General features: G+C 39.0%; 1 protein-coding gene across 1 annotated transcript in view; it reads left to right on the forward strand.

The window, feature by feature from the left end:
- slc6a8 (solute carrier family 6 member 8) overlaps positions 1 to 19,830 on the forward strand; it is a 56,109-nt gene that overhangs the window by 27,130 nt on the left and 9,149 nt on the right. The window contains exons 4-12 of the mRNA XM_049582448.1: positions 1,262 to 1,394; positions 7,767 to 7,901; positions 8,498 to 8,601; positions 9,320 to 9,444; positions 15,007 to 15,119; positions 15,835 to 15,972; positions 16,176 to 16,278; positions 18,127 to 18,227; positions 18,741 to 18,911. Of these exons, the coding sequence (XP_049438405.1) occupies positions 1,262 to 1,394; positions 7,767 to 7,901; positions 8,498 to 8,601; positions 9,320 to 9,444; positions 15,007 to 15,119; positions 15,835 to 15,972; positions 16,176 to 16,278; positions 18,127 to 18,227; positions 18,741 to 18,911 (1,123 nt within the window). The remainder of the gene's footprint in view (positions 1 to 1,261; positions 1,395 to 7,766; positions 7,902 to 8,497; positions 8,602 to 9,319; positions 9,445 to 15,006; positions 15,120 to 15,834; positions 15,973 to 16,175; positions 16,279 to 18,126; positions 18,228 to 18,740; positions 18,912 to 19,830) is intronic.

Consider the following 19,830-nt stretch of genomic DNA (forward strand, 5'->3'; position numbering starts at 1 on the left):
TTTGAACTCAGAGTCAAGTCAGCAGTTCTTTGTCTGACAAGGTCAGGTGATTGTAAAAGATTTAAATTAATCAAAGAGTTAATGAGTAAATGAAGGAAAAGTCCAACCTGTCTGACCCTTTTTATATCTTTGAACCATGGAGGTGCACACGTGGCTAAAGTGCTGCCCCCTCTGGGCTTTCAATAATAGTTCATTAGATTAAAAGGCACAGCACTGTGTATTTTATGTGTAGTTACATATTCTGCAATTGTTACCTTGAACAACCACAGTGCACCTAAGGTTTGAGAAAATGGGGACCAAGGTGGCGTTGTCGAGGAAACGTGTGCTTCATGGAGTGCCGATGATTTGTCCACTTATCCGACTCTTTACGCATTCACTTAGTGAAAATATCATACTTTGCAGTGGGAGTGACTCTATAATTACTCTTGACAAATACTTTTCTAAAATACCAGAAGACACGTCTAAAACCAAGAAAAAATTGACCAAGATTGCTGGGAAACTTAACAGAAAATTAACAGTTTTGAATATCATCCGTTTACATTTTCAGTCAGGCCTTTACCATTTGTACGTACGTATGGTCTGAGAAAGTTCTGATGTTGTTCAGAGTACAAACAAATTCAGGTAAGAAAATTTGATAAATTGAAGATTTCTATCAAAACATTTTACGCACGGTTTAAGCACAGATTTGTGTGTATGCACTGTTTGTGAACAAGGCCCATTGTCTTTTTGGAATAAGGGCAAAAAACAGGAATATTTATGCATGTAAATCTCGTCCTTGCAGTAGGAAGCAGAGGGGGAGGGGGCGCCGTTTATTAAAGTGATTCACTGCCCATCAAATGTCTGAGCATGTTCCTCTTTTAAAGTGTTTAGAAATTAAAATGACTTTAAGGACAAGAAAACAAAGAAAACACCCTGATAAACTAAATGAGACTGAATGTGTTAGTGAGCTTTAGAGGTGCTGGTAGGTGTGTCTTTGAACTTATGACAGAGGGGCTGCCCGGGCTAGCTGTTTCCATCTGCTTCCAGTCTTTATGCTAAGCTAGGCTAACCACGTCCTGACTCCAGCTCTGTACTTAACACAAATACATCAGATAGATATCAATCTCAATATCTCTGTCTCTCTGAGAGAAAGACAATAAGGATGTCTTACTATTTTACTATTGAAGCTTTTCATTGACCTGATGAAACCACAGATCTGCTGTCTGACGCTGATGATGTGCTGGTGTAAACGTCGTCCTCCTCTCTGTCTCTCTCTGTGCAGGAACAAAGTGCTGAACATTTCTTCTGGTTTGGAAGAAACCGGACAGTTTAACTGGGAGCTCATGTTGTGTTTGATGGCAGTCTGGGTTATGGTTTATTTCTGCGTCTGGAAGGGCGTCAAATCCACTGGAAAGGTAACACACATACATTTAAATGTATTTTTTCATACTGTTCCAGGCAGCTGTTGGTTCCCATTCATTTCTGTGCAGCATGAAATCTGATAGCACACTCTTGGCCTCTGGTGTTATCTTCATTAATAACAATCCACGCAGAATGCACAGCAGAAGATGGAACAAAAATCGTAACCATTAAGTGTCCCAAAATAAAAAAGGAATTTTTATCTCCAAATTCATCAAAACAAAAAAGTTTTGTCATTGTGCCAGATCACCCCTGCGGCAGAGTCCCTAACCCTTAACTACATGGTCTCCTTGTGGGGACCTGATAGGATGTGAGACCCCACGATGTGAGTGCCAGGTGGGTGTCCCCATAATATACTCAATTTAAGAGTGTGTAAACATGTAATACTACAGAGTGCAGACAAGAAGCATCAGGAGAAAAAAATACAAAGCAATATTAAGTATGTAAAAGAAGTAATCTGTACAAAAACAAAGCACAATATAATAAGCAAACAATATAAAAACACAAAGCAATATAATAAGTTGATTTAGAGTTAATTTGGACAGACAACCTCTAGAAGTAGGAGGGGCTTTAGTCAACCCAATACTGAGTAGTTAACTTGTGGACACCTTAGAGGAGGTGAGTCCCCACAATGTCAGTGTGTAATCAGGTCTGTGTTCCCAAAAACGTCATTAATACAAGTCTCTTTCCTTAATTAGAAATACATAATTACAAATACCCCCAAATATGACCAATATTTTACATATTTTTATAGTTTATTTTCATTTTGGTGTTACACTTAACATCTTTGCATGGACGGTGAAATGTCAATATTATTATTAATAAGGTTAATAATAATAATAATAATAATAATGATGATAATAGTCAGCGTTGGGAAGGTTTAGTTCTGAAATGTTATAGATTACAGATTACTAGTTACTCCGTTGATAATGTAATAACTAATGTAACTATTTTAACTACTTTATTAAAGTATTGTGATTTATGTCATTTGATTGCTTTTCCAACACACATTTCAAACTGGGCAATAAAACTGAAAAATGTCTGTAAACATGCTCTGCCTAAAGAAGGCGTTCCTGCACAGTGAAAAGATGCAAAGCAACAGGATGGATGTTTTATTCCACACACAAGAATATGTAACCTGTCTGTAACATTCCCATCAGTAACTGTAAATTCATTACAATTATATGTATATATATATATTTTAATTTCATCACATGTAATTAATTACTCCCCAACACTGATAATAATATTACTATAACTGTTAAATTAAATGACCCTGTGGGGGACCGGACGGGAGTCCCTACAACGATGGTGTGTGACAAGGTCCCCACAATGTACTAATACAGGAGAGCACACCCTGTGGTCAGCACACACTGTCAGTCAGTGAAGTGTGCTAACAGCTGGCGTTATTACAGTCAATTACATAACACTGCTGAAGGTCAGAGGTCACCTGACAGCTGATTGATCAGATTCCAAACAGCTGCGTCGTGTCAATAAGACAGAAAACATGAACCAAACCAAACACCTCGGCCTTTCTCTTTTCTTTTATTCGTCTGTGTGTGTATTTCTCCTGTGTATAGCAGCAGAACATAAATCCACCCTGTGTCCACAGCACCCTGAATAAAGATAGGAAAAGAAGAAGAGCATCCGTCAGTGTCTTAAGTTATTATAAAAATTTGGTCTCGTCACATATCTGCTGCAAACTGGACGTGTTTGGAGTATTTAGAAAGGAGATGTGTTTGAGACAGCAGAGTCCTCCTGCATCCAGTCTTTAATAAATGTGCGACTGTTCCTTTAAATTCTCCAGAAGAGCGTAAAGAAAAGAGACTGTATAGCTGTGAATCACTGTGTGTGTGTGTGTGTGTGTGTGTGTGTGTGTGTGTTTCATTGGCTCGTGACGATGAGACCTGTACACACTGCTGTCACATGGCAGGCCTAAGCGTTGACATGACAACGGGGGGGGGGGGGGGGGGGGGGGTGAGGTGGCAGATTGTGATTGGTTGTCCTGTGGGAGGGCAGCTTGACTGCAGTGGGACGTGACTGAGAGTCAAACAGAGAGAAATACCCCTGTACTGTACTGAGTGTGTACTGAGTGTGTACTGTGTGTGTATTGTGTGTGTACTGAGTGTGTACTGTGTGTGTACTGTGTGTGTATTGTGTGTGTACTGAGTGTGTACTGTGTGTGTACTGTGTGTGTATTGTGTGTGTGCTCCAGTGTCATCAGAGTAAATGAGATTCTAATAATAATAATTTTGGAGTGAATGAACACTTTGACCTCACAGTTCATTTTAAGTCCAGCGTGCTGGAACAGAACCAGAACGATAAAAGACACAAATCACTGACCGCATTAAAACTATCAGTGACATCACGTTCAGTGCTTCATGTGAACTCTGCAGAGTTTTATTATCAAAACACACAAACATCAGCTGCACACTTACACATACTCACACACAAATCATCAGACAAATAAAAGGAACAACAAGAGACTCCGTTGTTTATGACCACATGACGTACCGCCAAAAGACACCACATTACAGGTGGCGCGTTTTCTCGGTTTCTTAAGTGGGCGTGGTCATCTCACCCCTGCACCCCTCCCCCACCTGGTATTTTGCTGCTTGTTTCTATCTGTGAGCCAAAATCAAAATACTAAAATGCCTCTAATAAAAAACATCTGTGTGAAATCAAAACTGTAGAAAACAAGAGACAAACATGGAGGTTACAGTAAATACACCATGACTACCCACATAAATATTTATTCCATCAGTAACAAACTGATATAGAAAGATTAAAATAGAGTTTACTGTGCTAAATAAAATCAATCAATAAGATAAAGCACATATAATTCAGGAAACCAGTGATTATTGATCAGTGTGATGTCATACTGTCTTTATACTGAGCGAGCTAAAAATAGCTCCAGGTTCTGTTTACTGTGATCTGGTGACTCAGCCGAGCGGTCACTCACTTTTACCTCAGTAAAACGGAGACGCATCGTGTTGTTAGGTTTGTGCCTTCTAACAAAAATAGAATCAATACAAGTGTAGAACATGAATTCAGAAAATATGTTTTCTCACCTAAACTTTCAGTGTCACTTTAAGTCCAGAGATGAGAAGCAACTTTCAGACAATTAATTTCCTGTTTTTTCTTTTCAATATCTTTTTACAACACTGCCACCAGGTGAATTTAATCGTCATCACACGCTCTAATCAATAACGACAAAGAGCCAAACATGGGTTTTGCTGTGTTTTTAGTTCAGCAGTGTTAAAGGGTTAAAACAAGACCTGAAATAAGGTGTTTATACATCAGAGATGGAGGCAGAGTGTGTGAGTCTAAGGTCTCTGTGGATTATTCCATGTTTCAGGTGCTCTGTAGGAGAAGGACATCTTTATATTTCAGTTCAGTTCAGGGAAGACGGAGCAAAAACCTGTTCTGTGAGCGAGGACGAAAGTTTTCTGAGTTCAGAGTTAAATGTGATGAAAAACAGGCTGGAAACATCGAAGCTTCAGACATGAATAAAAAGCAGAGCTGCATCACTGTAGACTGTGTTTCTACTTTTACTGTACGTAGTGTTCAGATTTTAAGAATCAGAATCAGCTTTATGGGTCAAGTAAGATAACACACACACACACACACACACACGCACACACACTTTGACCTACAGTGTGTGTGTGTGTGTTCTGCTCTCACGGCTCTCAGTACCAACAGAAACAGTTTGTGTTGTCGATCATCAGCAGGAGGCTGAAAGCTGAGTGTTGACCAGAGTGGCAGACTGTCAGCTGGAAACCTCGTAACTCCACAGTGCTTTGTTTTCACTTGAAGTCATGAATTATAATAACTTATCTCACATGTTTAAAACAACCATTTATAAAACACTATCAGTAAAAACAGAAATAAAACGCTATTAATGATATTATAACAATAAATCTCATTTACATGATGCAGTGCATGACGAAGAGAAAAAAAACCCATTTCAGCACGACATTAAAACCTCTTGCACTGCACCCCCATTTTGTAGCAGAAACGCCTAAAATGACATACCCAAATTAAAATGACTGTAGCTTCTGAACCTCTCTGACTACATGCATGCATGAAGTCTTGCCAGAAAGAAAACTCCCTGAAGTTTCTTGTGAAAGTGTCAGAAACACTCTAGGTGATACAGAGACAGAGTAATGGGCCTCTGAAGTCAGTAAAAAACTTAAGATTTTGCCTAAAATAAAATAAAAAATGTGTTTCAGGATGAATAACTGTCTGTGGCTTCATCTGAGCAGGTAAATGACACTGTGGGGCTGTAGGCACACTATCAATGAACACTTGTTTCAAATTTGAAGAAGACTGCTCAAAGTATGACCATTCTACAGTGTTTTTACCATGAAAAGATCCAGGCGGAGCTCCAAATGACAAGTGGGTCACTCTGCTTCAAAACAGTACTATCAGTGATCAAACAACACTCAGCCAGCTTCAAACATTGTACCTTATTGAAATCAGGTGTGATTATGATAGCTGATGTTGTTTATGACACAGAAACACCATAAAATATCACCAAATAAAGCCATATGAAACGTGAAAGTTATGATCCCACTTTCTAGACAGTATATCTCAGCCAAAAATAGTGGTAGGAGTGAGACTCTTACCTTTTATAAACCAGCTAAGTCCCCGCTAACAGCTCCACATAAGATCGTGAGTAATCCTTTAACTTTTTCCATCGAAAAACAGCATGACATGACTTGTCACCACTCATCGTGATTTTGGACTGTGTGTGTTTAGGCTGCTCTGGTGAGAAATACATAATAAATAAAAGAAAAACAATGTTATTTTTGAAAAGTCGAGAGCTTCCTGAATCTGGCAATACCAAACATCACATGGTTTGATGACATAGTGCGCCTGGGAGATACCATTTAACAGAGGAGGGGGGGAGCAAGGACGTCTGCGCCCTGGTGGAGTTAGAGAGGTTAAAATCAGGCAAATGTATGAAATAAAAAAAAGAAGAACTCAAGAAGAAGGTAAAAGAGTAAAAGAAATAGTAAAACAGGTCAGACACATGAAAAGGTAACACTCAAATGTAGAGTTCCTGAAGTGATTAAGTTGCAGTTCAGACTAAAGATGAGTGACAAGACGAAACTGTTTTAGATCCATGAGTGCTAAAAGGTAAAACTTTGAAGTACATGTTGACTCTAATGTTCTCAGCATGGACTGTTAGTTTGAGATGTTGAAGGCTTTAACACAATTTTTAATAGTTTGAAGTTGTGAATTCTGGTCTGGGACGAGGCTGTTTTCTGCCACAGGACAAGTTTAGAAGTTAGAAAGTGAAAACAGATCAAAATATTTTATAAATCACGTTAATTTAATATAAATAAATCCTTTAAAAACAATCTTTGACCCCAGAAACAGAATTAGTGATACGTTGTCATTTTAAGGCCAATTCTCAAGAGTGGGTGTTCTCTTTTATTTATTTTCTATTTCAAAACTTCAAAATGGATCAATGAACCAAATATTTTTTTCTGGTTTAACCACACTGACCTTAACCACCGCAGTGCCTTTGTGAAATATGTGTGTGTGTGTGTGTGTGTGTGTGTGTTGACCTGAAGGTTTGTGGGATTCTTGTAGAAAAATGTTTCCGCTGTGATTTGACTGAAACTCGACTCCACCTGGGACCAGACGCTCTCCATGGTGCTGAAACCCCTGAAACTCTACATTCCTCTGTGTGTGTGTGTGTGTGTGTGTGTGTGTGTGTGTGTGTGTGTGCACTCGATCTCAGCAGGTCTCTTCTCCTGTTGTTTCCTCGGATCAGGTTCATGTTTGGTTTCCTCTCGTGGTTGTTTTCTTTACCTGAGCCTCACTGTTAAAGGAACATACCACCAGTTTTTTTCAGGTGGCGCCCACATGAGCGAAGGGTTAGTGTCAGAGCTGGGAGGTGGACGTTTGGAGAGAGGGGATAACCATAACTGTGTGAGACTGTTAAGCAGAGTAACTTCTGCAAATCTGACTTTAGATCAAATATTTTTATGTTTTCACCCAACAAAGGTGCAGAGATAGCCCTCAGTTTTGTCTGCAGGTGTTCCTCTCTCTGCACGCAGCCTCTAACAGGAGTGTTACTGTTGGAGACTTTGGGGCAAAATCAGTGTCTCATCTGTGTTTTCTGAAACATTTACAGAGCTGCGTTTGTTCCACCATGACAGTTCTCTGTACGTTTTAATGATGAGTCTGTTCCTGCAGCAGAGAGTATCTTCAGAGTATCTTCAGAATATTTTTAGAGTATATTTAAGAGAAAATTGGTGCAAGAAAAACGCAGTGAGCCTCAAACATCATTTAAGGGACTCTTTACCAACAACATACAGAGTCATGTGTGTTTAATGGTAACGTGTGTGTTTCAGATTGTGTACTTCACAGCCACCTTCCCTTACGTGGTCCTCATCATCCTGCTGGTCAGAGGAGTCACACTTCCTGGAGCCTACGACGGCATCATGTACTACATCAAACCTGATTGGTCCAAACTGGAGGAGGCGCAGGTCAGTTCACACTGCACGGGTACTGATGCCCTGAGTTCTGTCTCTTAGGTGAACTTGGTGTGAGCGTGAGAGTCTAAACCCAAACAGAGTTTTTTTATTTTTGGTATTTTTTTTATAATAATGACAGGAAGGAGGAGGTTGGTGATTATGTGACAGTAGTCGTTAAACTTTTGTTTCAGTTTTGTTAATCTTTATTATGTTGTTTTTATTGTTATGATTATTATTGCTAGTGTTAGTATTAGAGGCCGATAAGTATTATTACTGTAGAATTTATTATTATTATTGATAGGATGACGATGACGGTTATTGGCCTAAAGCGGGAAAGAGCAAAGATGAAGGAGGAAGAACAAAGTTAAAACAAACAAGTAACACCAAGATAAAACCAAAAAACATAAAAATATGGATCAAAGAACAGGAGATTACTTTTTTTTTTTTTTTTTGAAAAATTGTAAACACTGACAAATGAAAAAAAATGATTGTGGTTCTACCCAGACACTTCCTCCTGCCTTCGTTCCTTCCTGTTTCTGCTCTCAGTTTTAAACGTGTAAAGTTCAGCAGTGAAAACTTGACACACCTGTGACCTCTGACCCGTTCAGGTGTGGATCGACGCTGGCACACAGATCTTCTTCTCCTACGCCATCGGGCTGGGAGCTCTGACCGCTCTGGGTAGCTACAACCGCTTCAACAATGACTGCTACAAGTACGACACACACACACACACACACACACACACACACACACACACACACACATACACACACACACACACACATTTCCTGCTGCTTTCAGTAAACTGCTTATTTGATTAAAGAAATGACAGGTGATTATTGCCAACAATCTTTTGTCAAGCAAACTGACAATCGAACTTGAACACAAAATAAAAAATATTCAGTTATAAAAATGATAGTTACATTTCTACTGGTGTCCTTCAACTAACTTAAAAATATCCCTGAGTGGAATATCTTAGTCATATACAATGTGTTGTACAGGCAAGTTTACACCCCAATGACGATAATAAAACGATACAGCCGGATTATAAGTAGCTTAACTTTGTAAATTTTAACCACAGTTCTTGAGTAAATGTACTTTGTTACGTTCCATTACTGACCTTCAAACAAATCATTAACGTTAAAACAGCCATTTAAAGTAGTAAGTAGTAGTAGTAAGAGACAAAGGCCTCACAAAGACAACAAAACAAAAACAGTAATTTAACACAATAGTTAACTTTGTTTTAGAAAATGGAGGTTAAAGGATGTTTGTGGTTTATTGTGTACAGTAAGAACTAATAATTGAGACGAATGTACCTATTGAAATCAATACTGATGATCTAGTATTGACAAGGTTTTTAGGTATGTAGCCTATTTAGCACCCGTGTTAAAACAGTACCTAATTCTCCTCCTCTGTCTCCTCTCCTGCAGGGATGCCTTCGTCTTGGCTCTGATAAACAGTGGAACCAGTTTCTTTGCTGGTTTTGTTGTGTTTTCTATTCTGGGCTTCATGGCTGCTGAGCAGGGAGTCGACATCTCGCATGTCGCTGAGTCAGGTAAAAAAACACAAACACCAGCTGTTCCTCTCAAACTCTCCTGAGGTTTTTAAGTTGCAACTTTATTAAAGATATTATGGTTATTCAACAAAGGTTTGACCTACATACCTTTAAACCTCCGAGGCTGATGGAACAAAAGCTCTTTATTCCCAGTCAGAGGTTAGAGGTCCGACTGTGAGGTGAACACACAGCAGGCGAACAACGTGACGATCTGGGCCGGGGGTGAAATTGGTTGTAGATGCATTAATTGATTGATGGCCACTGAGGAGCAGAAAAAGAAGCAGACTCAGCCGACATCATATCACCAGCTCATGTTTGAGATGTAGCTAAAGTGCAAATTAGCATGAAGCTGCTTTTGTCGACCTTGTTCTGAATTCAAGGATCATTGCTAAAGAATAACTTTATTTTGGATGATTAATCTGCTGCTGTTATTTTAAACTTTCTATCTGTGCTGCGTCTCGGGAACAGCAGCAGGGCGGAGATGAGGCTCAGTGAACAGAGAATTATCACCATCTCTGCAGCTCTGCAGAGCTTTTCAGCCTCAGACTTTAGCTTTTTGAACCCACTGTACTCCACCTGCTCAGCAGGAAACAACAGACAGACACAGGTAGAGACCAGCTGGTGAACACAGCGGAGCATTTAGCAGTTCAGGAGGTGGTGGAGACCAAAAACAGAAACAGAGCTAACAGAGAGAGAATATTGGATGTGACGTTCATCACATGACACAAAAACTCTGAATGAATCAATTGATTGATCTGTAACTGCTGGGTGTGGACGTAGGTAGCTGAATGCTAACATGTTAGCTGGTCATTGTTGAGGAGCTGAATCATCCACAGAGGTCTCTTCCTCTCAGAAACAAACACATCAGCTGATTCACGCCAGGAAATTCACGATTAAAAATGGGGGGCGGTTTTCTGACACTGCTCATCATGGAGGAGCTGCTAACTATGGTGGACGATGTGAACACATGAATGTCTCTATCTAGAGTCAGTGTTTGGTTTGTCCGTTCTGGGCTACTGTAGAAACATGGCGGTGCAACATGGTGATCTCTGTAGACGAGGACCTGCTCCCTGTGGAGATATAAACATCTCATTCTGAGGGAACCAGAACACAACCATTAGATCAGATTCACTTTATGTTTATTTTATTTATCTACTTTTATTTGCACACACGTGAAACCGTGAAAGTAAAAAAGAAAAAATAAGAACTGTGTCAGGAGAGGTCGAGAGGCCACAGGCTGATACTAACAGATCTCCCCTCAACTTTCTGGAGAAAACAGACAATGACAAAAGAAATGTATCTCATGTTGTGTTTTACATTTCTGGTTTTAGCGCTGTATATTTTTTATTCTGTGTATTTGTTCTGTGTCGTCTGTCTGTAACTTTATGTTGCTGCCTGTGTCGGAAACAGAGATTTTTAACCTCAGGAGGTTTTTTTTCTGGTTAAATGAAGAACAAATAAAAATGTTTACAGACTGAAGGACGTGCAGACACACTCAGGACGATTCTGTTCTGTGATGACTGAAGTTGTAACTTTTCCTCAAACAAACTGAGCTGCTGCACAATTTGACTTTTACTGGTAATACGTCTGTGCTTTCACTTTACCTGTACCTCATACCTTTACTGTAGCAGTGTGTGTGTGTGTGTGTGTGTGTGTGTGTGTGTGCATAGTTTTATATGCGGAGCTGTCAGCCAACCGTATGTTTATTAATAGCGTTGAAGCACATGACGTGACATCACAAACTCCAGTTATATTTAGTTTCTCCACAGAAGGCCTTGCGCTGCAGGCGCTTGCTCTGACCGTCTCATCATGGATTCATATATATGTGTGTATATATATATATATATACATATATATTTATATGTCTGGTATGTGTTCACAGTAACAACTGATAAAATATTTTTGTAAAGAGAGAAGCAGATGATTCATATTATTTTAGCAAAGCTAGTCACTCAAAAATTCTTTGGAATTATAAAAAAAATAGATATAAATAAAAAATCTTGCTGATATCAGTGGGACGGACCTGTGGCAGCACCATGTGGCAGCACCATGTGGCAGCACCATGTGGCAGCACCATGTGGCAGCACAGGCAACATACAGTACAGAATCTATGGGAAAATTAAACTGTCATAAAAAGTTAAAATACAAAAATGATCGACAGATAAAACAACTCTACTTAAAATAACAATTGACGTCATAGTTTGTCACAGACCAGTTCAATACAGTATTTCCAGTTAGTTTTTGGCCCCCCATGAGCCCTATAAATTTAATGTGAGGAACCTGAGTTATCTTGATGTTGTCTATGAATATTTTGGCTCTTATCTGTTTCTGTAGATCCGCCCACGTTTACACATCAGACTGTTGACGCAGCGTGCAGGGATCAGTCTGTGAAGTGCTGCGCTATGTTTTAAAGAAAGTAGCATCAGTGCTGCTCTGACTAATGACGAGATTAACTCTGAGTGTGTGTGTGTAAATGAAAACGACAGCGTGAGGACGTGAATCTTTTTATTTTAATCTCGTTGCAAAAAGAACAAAAGCAAATCCAATTACTGACAAGTTTACAATGGTTTAAAGTATTAACATCACTCTGTGTGTGTGTGCGTGTGCATATGTGCGTGTGTGTGTGTGTGTGTGCATGTGCATGTGTGCGTGTGCGTGTGTGTGCGTGTGTGTGTGTGTGTGTGCAGTATTAACTGAAGGATTATTTAAGGTGGCCCTTTCACCTCATGACATGTGACTCATCTTTATTTCATGAGGCTCAGCTCTGAAAACGACCACAGCTGATTGGATGACCCACCTGTCAGTCAAGACAAACGTGTCTCCACACATACCTCTCTTTAAAGGCTTAAAGGGCCAGTCCGTACATTTTTAACCTGCTAAATTTACACACCTAACTCAAGAGTGTGATGTATGGATGAACTGGAACCACCACCCTGTGGTTGTATGACCCCGCCCACCAGTCCACCCTGTGGTTGTATGACCCCGCCCACCAGTCCACCCTGTGGTTGTATGACTCCGCCCACCAGTCCTCCTTGTGGTTGTATGACTCCTCCCACCAGTCCACCCTGTGGTTGTATGACTCCGCCCACCATTCCACCCTGTGGTTGTATGACTCCGCCCACCAGTCCACCCTGTGGTTGTATGACTCCTCCCACCAGTCCACCCTGTGGTTGTATGACTCCGCCCACCATTCCATCCTGTGGTTGTATGACTCCGCCCACCATTCCACCCTGTAGTCGTATGACTCCGCCCACCATTCCACCCTGTAGTCGTATGACTCCGCCCACCAGTCCACCCTGTGGCTGTATGATTCCACCCACCATTCCACCCTGTGGTTGTATGACCCCGCCCACCATTCCACCCTGTAGTCGTATGACTCCGCCCACCAGTCCACCCTGTGGCTGTATGATTCCACCCACCAGTCCACCCTGTGGCTGTATGATTCCACCCACCATTCCACCCTGTGGTTGTATGACTCCGCCCACCAGTCCACCCTGTGGCTGTATGATTCCACCCACCATTCCACCCTGTGGTTGTATGACTCCGCCCACCAGTCCACCCTGTGGCTGTATGATTCCACCCACCATTCCACCCTGTGGTTGTATGACTCCGCCCACCAGTCCACCCTGTGGCTGTATGATTCCACCCACCATTCCACCCTGTGGTTGTATGACCCCGCCCACCAGCCCACCCTGTGGTTGTATGACTCCGCCCACCAGTCCACCCTGTGGTTGTATGACCCCGCCCACCAGTCCACCCTGTGGTTGTATGACTCCGCCCACCAGTCCAGTGTCTCTGACAGTCTCCATCCATGTCAGTGAAAACATGGATGCTTCACACACAGAAGATCTATACAATCAGCACAGTTTCAAAATTAGAGTCACCAATTCAGTATCTGACCAAATGTCTCCCCTTCTGTTCCTGAGATATGACGTTAAAACATGATGATGTCACAGTCAAGCTGACCTTTGACCTTTTGACCTTCATTATTTCATCCTGTTAGACATTTGTGTCAAGTTTGGTCTGAATTAGTGAATGAATTCTTCAGTCATGGATATGTCTGAGTAATGTCAAAACATTTTAGGGAAAGAGTTGTAACATTTTGAGACAACAAAGTCGTAATATTTCGGGAAAAAAAATTACATTCATACATTTGCCAAAATATTTGAAATTTTTCATGGGAAAAAGTTGGATAACAACGAAACACTTTAGAGAAAAAAGTCTCAATATTTGAAAACAAAAAAGAGTTTGGTGAAGTGAACAGTGTCGAGAAAAATGTGGCAATATTTCAACAAAAAAGTAAAATTATTTCAAGGAAAAACGTCATGCAATGTCAAAAAAGGTATTAATATTTTGAGAAAAAAAAGTCAAGTAAAGTCAAACATTGTATTTTTTCAAGAAATAAAGTCTTCATATAATCTGACAAAAAGTAGAAATATTTTAAGGGGAAAAGTCAGAATACTCCAAGAAAAAAAAAAGTCAGGTAAAATCAAACGTGGTCGAGAAAAAAGTTGTGATATTTCAAGAAAAAAGTTTACATAATGAGACAAAACAGTCGAAATATTTAGAGGAAAAAAAGTTGGCCAATGACAAAACATTTTAGAGAAAGAATTGGAATATCTCCCGATGACATATTTGTAGTTTTCCAAAAGGAAGAAAGTCGGGTAAAGTCAAACTTGGTCGAGAAAAAAGTTGTGATATTTCAAGAAAAGAAGCCATATACATACATATATATATATATCTCGACACAAAATATGGTGGTATTTGACAAAAAGTTGTAAAATTGAAAAGTAAGTAAAATCGAACATTTAAACAATTTTTCTTCACGTTGGCCGTGTAGTTAGAAACCCGTCTGCAGCAGGCAGTGTTGGAAATACGCTGATTTTTGTACCATGAAACGTCTTTCTTCAGAGTGTGAATCAGCTGGTGTGTGTGTTTCTGAGAGGAAGAGACCTCTGAGGATAATTCAGCTCCTCAACAATCAACACTGAAGGAATTCTGACCAGGAGAAGTTTCAGATGGTTGTAATCTGTAATCTGTAATCCTCACTGATAGACGACACTAAATCCTCCTGAATCTGACACACTGGACCTTTAAATCAACATAAAATAAAATCTGAACACAATCTGGGATGACGATGGAACAATGATTCTGCAAGTTTAAGTTTATTTTCATTTTCAATGTGTAAAAGAAAAAAGGTAAGAAAACAAAACAGGACAAAACTGAGCAAACGACAAACTCTCAATAAACAACATAATTATAGATTTCATGTCAAAAGAAGAGCAGGAAGAAGTGAATACTCAATAAGTCCTTTATTTATATTATATTAATAAAGTTAAACATGAATATTCCAACTTCCTGCCTCACTGTTCACCTCAAACACTCCAATCAAATCTGTCAAATCAAATAAACATGAAACGTTCATAAAGAAAGTCAGGAGTAAGATTATCTCATAAAATACAAACGTGACAGAAAACTGTGTTGTAGATTATTAGACATCTAACATGTGCATGCATGTGTGTGTGTGTCTTTGTGTGTTGTTTGGCTGTGTGTGTGCTTCAGGTCCAGGTCTGGCCTTCATTGCATATCCGAAGGCGGTCAGTCTGATGCCGGTGGCTCCTCTGTGGGCGGCGCTCTTCTTCTTCATGCTGCTGCTGCTCGGACTCGACAGTCAGGTGATCAATACTTCTCAGTCCTGGTCATGACGTCAGAGATCGCTTTATTCTGCTTCATTATCATCATCAGAGTTACGTTATTATCATGTGGTGACGCAGCAGAGAGACTCTGCTCTGATGGTGCATTCACTGGCTCACAGATATTAAACATTTCTGCTGCCAGAAGCTTCACACAATGACCCCAAAAATTTGCAAGAAATTAGTAAAAAGACATAAATTAAAAACTGCTTGAACATTTTTGATAATTCTGTAACATAATTTTAAGATGTAATAATAAGAATTATTATAAACAGATTTTCCCCAAGCTTTTTTTCTTTTTTCCAGAGGTTTTTTTTTCATTTTTTGAGAAATATTTTTAAAAATCTAAATTTTTGTTTATTTGTTTATTTACTTTGCAATTTCTTACCAATTTTCTCAGAGTTCAAAGGTTTAAATATTTGCTAAAGGCATCTGAAAGCAGCACAAGAAAAGTGATGTCGCTCCAGGTTTCAAATGCTTTATGTATAAAGTTTTTTTTTTACATTTTCTGAAGTCATTTTCTTTTACTTATTGTTTTAGAATAAATACTTTCATTTTTTTTCCCTCGTTAATCTCTTGTGCTGTTACAATGAGAATTTCTCCCAGGATTTGAGTAAAGTTATGTCTTATACATCTGGAATAAGTCTCATGTGTTTGAGTTGTTAATATCTGAGTCTTCCTCTCTGTGTGTCTCCAGTTTGTTGGGGTGGAAGGTTTCGTAACTGGAATCCTGGATCTGTTTCCTGGAAAACATTACCATCGCTACAAAAGGGAGATCTCTGTGGCAATATGCTGTTTACTGTGCTTCATTATTGACCTCTCCATGGTGACGCAGGTCAGTTACAGACTGTCTGTTTCCTGCTGAACGTGAAAATAATACTTCAGAAACTGCTTTTATTATTGATAACTGGCAGCGATAAAAATTGAAACATCTATCTGAACTTAAAAGAAAACAGGAAACCTTTCACACTTCACTTTGTTGCAGTGAATCAAACATTTTATCGTCTTAAACACAGAACTGTGTCTCTGTCTCTGCAGGGAGGGATGTACGTCTTCCAATTGTTTGACTACTACTCGGCTAGTGGGATGACTCTGTTGTGGCAAGCATTCTGGGAATGCATAGTAGTTGCCTGGGTCTACGGTATTCAACACACACACACACACACACACACACACAAACACAGAGTGTAGTGTTTCAGGTATTGGCATGGTGTGCCACAGTAAAGTATGTCAGCGAAGCATCCTTTCTTAAAATAGGTGTGTGAATACTTTCGTCATATGATATTACAGTAATGAAGGTCACAGTTCAGCCTGTGAAAGGATCTGTCTCATGGTACAAAGTATTATAGCACACTGTGTTGTAGTGAAAAAGTTGTAGTATAGTATGTCAAAGTACAGTACATCATAGGAAAGCTTGTCTGTCCAAGGAAGGAGGGATCGATTGAATTGAGAATAAATAAGAGTGAAGGAAAAGGTGTGAGAATCTCTGTACTGCTGATCAGGTCCCAGTGAAAAACCTGTTGAAGAGAAGCTTTGGAAAATCAGCAAGGTTACTATTTCTTAGTATAGTATGACAAAAAAAACGTCATAGTATAACGTGCTAAAAAAAGTCATACCAAAGTATTTAAAAAAAAACAGAACAGTATTGTGTGTCAAATGAAGTCATAGTAAAGTAAAACAAAAACATGTCATAGTATAGTAGGTCAAAAAATGTAATAAAAAAAGTCACAGGATAGTATGTCACAAAATAAAATAAAAATCGTCATAGTATTGCATGACAAAAAACTCCATATTTTAGCATGTCAAAAATAAACAAACCAAAAAAAAAACATAGTATATTATGTCCAAAAAAAGTTGTAGTATGGGATGACGAAAAAAACATCATAGTATACTATGTTGTCCAAAATGTAATGAAAAAGTCATAGTATAGCATGTCGTCCGAAATTATAGCGTGGCAAAAAAAAAAAACGTTAAAAAAAGAAACTATCATGAAAAATAGGAAATTCTGAGAAGTGATATATTTTTTCATTGTATGGTCTTGGAAGTCCATAAAAATTTATTGTACATTGTACAAAAAATCAATTGAAAAAAATCATATAAAATATATAATTCTAAGTATAAAGTAGGAGCCATACATGAACACATTTATTTAAAACAAACAAAATATCAGACAACAAAACAAAACAAATCAATGTTACAAAAGAAAAACAAACTAATGAATTCAATAAATGTAAAAATATATCTGTATTCTGTGTCCCCTCCATTAGTATCTTTGAGAAAATGTCTTGGTATGGCATACAAAAATGCTCCACTTCCAAAATAAATGTCTTTGAAAATGTCAGTGTAATATTCCCCCTAAGAAGTCAATTTTTGTAGTCTGCCAAATAAAACATCCATAAGTCATGTCATACTGTAGTAAAACATTAAAAAGAATCATTTGAAATTTCATAGCATGGTGTGGAACGAGCAAAGAATCATGAAACAAACAGTCATTGGATAGAATACCAACAAAGCAATACAAATAAATGTATGAAAACATATAAAATATAAGATGCACAATTTACATTAAGAGGCATCAAAAATGCTGCACAGCGATTTGTGCTTCACTTTCAGTCATGTTATTTCCTTCATTGATGCATCTCTTCAGGATTATCATTTCAAAACAAACAAGAAAATAAAACAAACAAAATCAATAAACCCAACTACAGTATGTCAGAAATAAAAGTCATAGCATAATATGTCAAAAACATGTTACTGTGTTGTATCGGAAAAAAAAAATACATACTACACTAAAAAGTCAGAGTGTCGTAAATCAAAAGAATCTTTTTTCACCTCACCAGTCGTACAGAGTCACAGCTGAATATCAGAACAGGCCACAGTGACGGCTGTGTGTTGTGTGTTGTGTGTTGTGTGTCAGTGATGTCATCATCATTAACACTGCTGCAGCATCTCTCCGCCTGCTCCTCGCTGATTGAGTCGTTTGTTGCAGGTGCTGACCGCTTCATGGACGATGTGGCTCGTATGATTGGCTACCGGCCTTTCCCCTGGATGAAGTGGTGCTGGTCCTTCATTACTCCGTGTGTCTGCATGGTGAGACCACTCGTCCTACAGAAAAACAACAACAACACATTGATGAACGTACTTTTACCATTCGACTGATACGTTCATACCAACCAGTGTGGACGCAGTGATGTTCAGACCTGCACTCAGAGTAGAGACGCTGCTCTGTGGTGTTAGAAGGAGCCAGCAGAGGCAGGTGATCCCGCTGGCTCCTTCCTCAGAGGTTTTCAGAGCACGTCCAGCTGGTAGGAGACCCGGGGTCGACCCAGAACACGCTGTAGGGATTATATGTCTCATCTGGCGTGGGAACGCCTCGGGGTCCTCCAGGAGGAGCTGGGACACACTGTTGGGGAGACAAACATGTAGACGACCTTTGTTAGCTTGCAGCCACAGAGACCTGGCTCCAGATCATTTCAAGAAAATGGATGACTAAAACATTAAAAATACAAATATAAGAAATACAAAATGTTAACTGTTATTTACCAAAAACTTTTCAAAAACTCTCCTATTGTATGCTCGATGTCTCCGTCCTGTCGTCTGTAGGGCATCTTCCTGTTCCACCTGGTGAACTACAAGCCGCTGAACTACAACAACACGTACGTGTACCCGTGGTGGGGCGAGGTGATTGGCTGGTGTCTGGCTCTGTCCTCCATGCTCTGCATCCCCGTCAGTCTTCTCTACAAACTCTTCAGAGCCAAGGGAACCTTCAGAGAGGTCAGCACTCACACTGGACACACTCTGAAACAGAAAAGAAGCCTTTCAGTTAAACTTTGGTGCTCCAAGTTTCTTGACTTGTGTACTCAGGAAACATTTTCAATGCAGGGCTTTTACATGTAGCAGAGCATTTCTACACTGTGGTATCAGAACTTATGCTGCAGTAAAGATGAGAGTGCTTCTCTGCACTGATCACAGGCTCAGTTACTGTTTAAGGGAGTGTTCTCTATTTATCAGAGGACGGGGCGGCTGAGGTGTGACCCTTCCCTTGGCTGACTGGCAGTAAATGCGTGACCCTCCGTCCACCATAAATTAGTTTTTAACTAAAAATACCAATGTAGGCACTGAGGACATATTTCTACTGTAGATCAAACTATGTAAACAACTTTGCACTCTGCTCATAAAATCTCAAAAACTATATCATAAATATAGTTCAAATAACTTATAGAGAAGTATTTATAGCTCAGACAAGTTTCTGGCTGTGATAAATGGTGTTGTTTTGGTGATTTTTAAAGAAAAATGCACATGGGTTTGGAAGGCATGTTTTCTTTTAAGATTTTTTCATTAAATTTTTTTTTAAATTTATTTTGATTTAATTTTAGTTTTTTTTTTTAAATTTACAGTTTCCAACTGTGATAAATGGTGTAATTTGGCAATTCAAAGAAAAGTAAAAGTAAAGAAAATTCACTCATAGGTCTGGAAGGTATATTTCTTTTTCTTTTTTAGATTTTGTTTATTTGAATTTTTTTCTTTTTAAAAAAAAAAAAAAAAAAAAAAATCAAATTCCTTTTTTTAAATTCTAATTTACAGTTTCTGTCTGTAATAAATGGTGTAATTTTGGCATTTTTTAAAGAAAATTTGCCCATGGGTTTGGAAGGCATGATTTTTTTCTTTTGAATTTTTTTATTTTCTTGTAAAA

Source organism: Epinephelus fuscoguttatus, linkage group LG7, assembly GCF_011397635.1.
Source record: "Epinephelus fuscoguttatus linkage group LG7, E.fuscoguttatus.final_Chr_v1".
NCBI classification, from domain to species: Eukaryota; Metazoa; Chordata; class Actinopteri; order Perciformes; family Serranidae; genus Epinephelus; species Epinephelus fuscoguttatus.